This window comes from Otolemur garnettii, unplaced genomic scaffold, assembly GCF_000181295.1.
Source record: "Otolemur garnettii isolate 467f Iridium unplaced genomic scaffold, OtoGar3 scaffold00014, whole genome shotgun sequence".
NCBI classification, from domain to species: Eukaryota; Metazoa; Chordata; class Mammalia; order Primates; family Galagidae; genus Otolemur; species Otolemur garnettii.
Genome location: NW_003852409.1, coordinates 31,244,967 through 31,251,002, shown reverse-complemented (window position 1 = coordinate 31,251,002; position 6,036 = coordinate 31,244,967). Strand labels below are relative to the sequence as shown.

The 6,036-nt window shown below is 43.5% G+C and overlaps 1 protein-coding gene and 1 pseudogene across 1 annotated transcript in view; one reads left to right on the top strand and one right to left on the bottom strand.

The window, feature by feature from the left end:
* GLE1 (GLE1, RNA export mediator) overlaps nucleotides 1-6,036 on the bottom strand; it is a 55,057-nt gene that overhangs the window by 24,080 nt on the left and 24,941 nt on the right. The window contains exons 4-6 of the mRNA XM_003785353.3: nucleotides 5,730-5,878; nucleotides 5,412-5,472; nucleotides 4,927-5,181 (exon numbers count right to left, since the gene is read on the bottom strand). Coding sequence (XP_003785401.1) covers nucleotides 4,927-5,181; nucleotides 5,412-5,472; nucleotides 5,730-5,878 — 465 coding nt within the window. The remainder of the gene's footprint in view (nucleotides 1-4,926; nucleotides 5,182-5,411; nucleotides 5,473-5,729; nucleotides 5,879-6,036) is intronic.
* On the top strand, nucleotides 2,704-3,279 carry LOC100962540 (annotated as a pseudogene).

Genomic DNA, 6,036 nt, shown 5'->3' with positions numbered 1-6,036 from the left:
TCGCTTGAGCCCAGGAGTTGGAAGTTGCTGTGAGCTGTGATGCCATAGCACTCTACCCAGGGGGACAGCTTGAGGCTCTGTCTCAAAAAAAAAAAGAAAAAGAAAAAGAAATTTTGTTGAGAGCTGAAGTGGGATGATCATTTGTGGTCAGAAGTTCCATACCAGACTGAGCAATGTAGTGAGACATCATCTCTACAGAAAAATAAAAAAATTAGCTGGGCATGGTGGCACACACTTGTAGTCCCAGCTACTCAGGAGGCTGAGGCAGGAGGATTGCTTGAATCTGGAAGTTTGATGTTGGCATGAGCTATGATGATGTCACTGCACTCTAGCCCAAGCCACATTGCGAGACCCTGTCTTGTCTTTTTTTTTTTTTTTTTTTTTTTTTGAGATAGAGTCTCACTTTGTCACCCTCTGCAGAGTACCATGCATCATAGCTTACAGCAACCTCAAACTCTTAGGCTCAAGTGATCCTCTTGCCTCATGTTCCCAAGTAACCGGGACTATAGGTACCCGCCACCACACCCAGCTAGTTTTTCTACTTTAATAGAGATGGGTCTCACTTTTCTGAGCCTTGTCTCCAACTCCTAAGTTCAATCAATCCACCCAACTCAGCTTCCCAGAGTGCTAGGATTACAGGTGTGAGACACCGTGCCTGGCTCTCCAAGACCCTATGTTAAGAAAATAAACAATCGGGCAGTGCCTGTGGCTCAAAGGAGTAGGGCACCAGCCCCATATGCCAGAGGTGGCAGGTTCAAAAACTGCAAAAAAAAATAATAATAATAAACAATCTATTTTGGGGAGCTACCTATTAGTTCATGGTTAGGTTTCTCCTTTACCTATTAAGTTATAAAGCTAAATAAATTAAAATAGGAATCATCCTGGTATAAGAATAAGATCATATTTATTCCAGTATTGCGAATTAAGAAAAGTATAAGAATAAAAACACAATCAAGGTAACAAAAAGGGTACAGAGAATTAACTTCGAGGATATAATATTTCATATAATCAAACATATACACAAATTAGGAAGGGAAGGTGGTGGTAAAATAGTATAAATATTTTGTAAAATAAAGATCTTTATTTCCCACCAAACATCAAATAAATCTCCGACAGAAGTTTAGTTATGAGGGAAAAGCCCCTTAACTTCTTTACATCAGAAATGTTGGAAACAATAAGTATATCATGTAGTTATATAAAGAAATAAGGAAAACCCATATGTTGCTAAGCAGTGATCTCCACATTACACTGCTAAGTACAACAAAGCAAGGCACAGAACAGTGCATATAGTAAATTGCAGTTGATTGCAAAACACACACACACACACACACACACAACCCTTTGGTTTTGTTTTTAAACAATGGACACAAGACCAAAAAGCTAACAGAAAGAGTCATTTGCAGAGGAGAAGAATAGAGTGGAGATAAAAGGGAAGGAAGCTAGACTTTGGTAAATATACCTTGTTTTGTAGTTCTCACTTTGGAATCATGTAAATGTTTTACATAATTATAAAACAAAATTAAATCTGGTTTAAAAATTCTTAAAAATCAAAAGCAATATAAAACAAAAGAACCTGGGTGGCGCCTGTGGCTCAAAGGAGTAGGGCACCAGCCCCATATACCGGAAGTGTTGGGTTCAAACCCAGCCCTGGCCAAAAATTGCAAAAAAAAAAAAAAAGAACCCAACCATTTATCAAATTGGTAGCTTAACAAGTGAATTATTTCAAGTGAAATGAAATAGTTCATTTTTTTTTTTTTTTTTATGAGACATAGGGTCTTGCTTTGTCTCCTAGCTGGAGTGCAGTGCCATGATCATTGCTTACTGTAACTGTGAACTCTCAGGCCCAAGTGATCCTCTTGCCTGGGTCTCTTGAGTATCTGGGACTACAGGCATGTGCCACCGTGTACAGCTTAAATTTTCTTTTTCTTTTTTTTATTTTTATTTTTGAGACAGAGTCTCACTTTGTCACCCTTGGTAGAGTGCCATAGCATCATAGCTCACAATAATCTCAAAACTCTTAAGCTCAAGTGATTCTTCCATGCTGCCATGGCATCATCGCTCACAGCAACCTCAACTCCTGGGCTTAAGCGATTCTCCTGCCTCAGTCTCCTTAGCAGCTAGAACCACAGGTACCTGCTAGAACACACAGCTATTTTTAGAGGCAGAGTCTTGCTATTGCTCACGCTGGTCTTGAACTTCTGAACTCAAGCAATCCCCCGGCCTCAGCCTCTAACAGTGCTAGGATTACAGGCGTGAGCTACTGTGCCTAGCTGAGCTTAAATTTTTAACAATGCATAATCTCCAGTAGAAATAGGAAGTAAGGAAAGGAATATATAATCCATAAAGTAAATATAAAAGGCTAAAAAACATGAAATTTAAGAAGCACAAATTACCACCAAAACAATACTGAGGCTCAGCGTCTGTGGCTCAAGAGGCTAAGACACTAGCCACATACACTAGAGCTGGCTGGTTCGAATCCAGCCTGCTAAACAACAATGTCAACTGCAACTAAAAATAGCCAGGCATTGTAGAGGGCACTTGTGGTCCCAGCTACTTGGGAGGCTAAGGCAAGAGAATCGCTTAAGACCAGGAGTTGAGGTTGCTGTGAACTATGATGCCACAGCACTCTACCCAGAGGGACAGCTTAAGGCTCTGTCTCAAAAAAAAAAGGGCACTTCAGCAGTTGCAGATTGTGGAGCAGACATGGCCAAGTCCAAGAACCACACTATACACAACCAGTCCTGAAAGTGGCACAGAAATGGCATCAAGAAACCCTGATCACAAAGATATGAATCTCTTAAAGGGGGTAGATCCCAAGTTCCTAAGGAACATGCACTTTGCCAAGAAGCACAACAAGAAGGGCCTAAAGAAGATGCAGGCCAACAATGCCAAGGCCGTGAGTGCACGTGCTGAAGCTATCAAGGCCCTTGTAAAGCCCAAGGAGGTTAAGACCAAGATTCCAAAGGGTGCCAGCCGTAAACTCAGTTGACTTGCCTACATCACCCAACCCAATCTTGGGAAGCGTGCTTGTGCATGCATTGCCAAGGGTCTCAGGCTCTGCCGGCCAAAGGCCAAGGCCAAAGATCAAACGAAGGCCCAATCTGCTGCTTCATCTGTAGCTCCAGCTTCAGTTCCAGCTCAGGCTCCCAAAGGTGCCCAGGCCCCCACAAAGGCTGCAGAGTAGAGGCATCTGTCTGCCATGAGGACAAAAGGACTGGTGTGACCTCTAGGCTGCTGTCTATATGGGGCTGGGGTTCTCCTGTGCTATTTGGTTGTTGTTTTATTTTTTTGAGACAGAGCCTCAAGCTGTCCCCGGGTAGAGTGCCGTGGCATCACAGCTCACATGACAACCTCCAACTCTGGGGGTCAAATGAGTCTCTTGCCTCAGCCTCTCAAATAGCTGGGATCACAGGCGCCCACCACAACGCCTGGCTATTTTTTGGTTGCAGCCATCATTGTTGTTTGGCAGGCCGGGACTGGATTCAAACCTGCCAGCTTAGGTGTATGTGGCTGGCGCCTTAGCCACTTGAGCCACAGGCGCCGAGTCCTCCTGTGCTATTTGTACATATAAACCTGAGGCAGGAAAAAAAAAATACTGAATGAGGGCTGTGGTTCAAAGGAGAAGGGCACCGGCCCCATATATCAGAGATGGTGGATTCAAACCCAACCCCAGCCAAAAACTGCAAGGAAAAAAAAATACTGAATGGGCAAGGATAAAGGAATTTACGATATCTAATGCTGCCAAGTATTCCATGTAAATGGCAAGAGACACTGCTGATAAAGTGTGAATTACACAACTTTTAGATGTGAATCATGCACCTTAAAATTCCTTGATCTGCAAATTGACCAAGGGAATGACTAAATAAATACATAAATCTTTGATGAAGTAATTCCATTTGTAGGAATTTATCTCAAGGAAATAATCAGAAAGATAAAATATATATAAAGTAATATCATTGTAGTGTTAGGCATAGTAGTGAAAACACAGAAACCTAAATGTTTAGCAATAGGCATATTTCATCAATACATTTTGATATGATTACGTGCTGGAAGTATCCAATTTTCATCTGTTCAAATACTTACTGAATGCCTACTATATGTCAATGCAATATAATACTTACAGCTATTAACACTGTCTTAAATATATGAAAATGTCTTTAGTGATTACAGTAACTGCATGTTCAAAATGCAATGTCGGTAAACACCTAGAGGCCCTATAAACAGCTACTTGGAAGGCTGAGCCAGGAGGATTGCTTAAGCCCAGGAGTTTAAGGCTGTAGTGAGCTGTAACAGTGCCACTGCACTCTAGCTGTCACAAAGTGACACGCCATCTCTAAAAGAAATACAATAGGCTCAGTGCCCATAGCTCAGTGGTTAGGGTGCCAGCCACATATACTGGGGCTGGTGGGTTCAAACCCAGCCCGGGGTCTGCTAAACAATAAGGACAACTACAACAAAAAAATAGCTGGGCGCTATAGCAGGTGCCTGTAGTCCCAACTACTTGGGAGGCTGAAGCAAGAGAATCACTTAAGCCCAAGAGTTTGAGGTTGCTGTGAGCTATGAGGCCACCTACTCCACTGAGGGCAACATAGTGAGACTCTGTCTTAAAATAAAATAAATAAATAAATAAAAAGTATCTTGTAATTAGAAGAAATATATATTTATCTAACCTAAGATACAGAATGCTATTCCACATGAGTCCAATTTGGGGTGAGAATAACACATACAGACACACAAACACCCATACCCTGTCAGAAGAAAAACATACTAAAATGTTAACAGCAGTTATGTCTAGGTAAAAAGTTAGCAAGTAAAGTTGGTATTTCTTCCAATAAGCAGGAATTATTTTAAAACAGAAAACAATTCTGCTCTTAAGGTTCTCCATTTCAAAGACAGAAAACAGAGTCACTCTGAAGCCCCCCTCACCTCTGAAGTGGCCCGAATGATCCCTGAGATGAGGCTGCACAGCTGGTTGCCTCGGGTGCGGAAGGCTGCCAGGTCAATCTGCAGCAGGTCCCTGTGCTGGTCAGAGGCGTCCAGCTGCTGGCTGAGCTGCAGCACCTCCTCCTGCAGGGCATAGAGGCTGCGCAGGCGCCCCTCGCCCTCTTCTCTCCGAAGCCGCTCCAGCTCTGCCTGCCTCAGGCGCTGCTGCTCTGCCTCCCGCAGCTTCAGGTTGAGAATCTACAGAAAGGGCCATCAAGTCACCTCTCTCCAAGGCCTCCTGGGCTTTCTCTGTCTACAATCCTCAAGTCTTAGATGGGCTCCGAGCAGGAAAAGGACTTCCCAAGGTCAGTCACACAGAGGCAGGGTAGGGCCAGGTCCTCCATGACGATGGTCTGCCAGGACCTGATTATTCAGGCAGGTTACAGACAGACACCAAAACCCCCATGCTGATTCGCCCAGGCTCTGACCTTTGCTCTGTGACGATGCTCAGCTTTGAGCTTCTCTTGGTGGCCCAAGGCTTCTCTAGAGCTGAATGAAAAATGGTAAGGAATAGTGAGGGGTGTTTCCTAAAACTGTCTTACCTCTCCTAAAAGCCTCCCTCTTTGTGTTACTTTGATAATCTTTCCATAGTTGGTCATTTCTCCATGTTACAAGCTTCTCTGCCTATTTTCTTTTGAAATTTAAGGACTCTGAAGTTGTGCAACTCCTTCCCTCTGGGATTTCTCTTGGGAAAGAGTTCTACTTGACTACACCAACATTCCCAGTCATCTTTCAGGAAGACTCACCTCTTCTCCATCACTTCCCGCAGGTCTTGGAATTCTTTATGCTGCTTCAGTTCCTTCCGTTCATCAAACCGCTTCAGCTGTTCAGACGCCATCTCTGAGAGGGCCCGCACCTTCCTCTCTTGCTCCTCCTGCCATTGCCTCAGGCCTTCCTGGAAAGGATCAGCACCTGCTCTTCAGAGTTCCTAGGACACCTTGTCTTTTTCCCCTAGAGGCTGCCCTCCCATTGATCCTTCATACCATCAGAGAGAGAACCTTTATGGAAGTGCCCTCTCTCCTTTGGTTTGGTCTTTTTTTTTTTTTTTTTTTG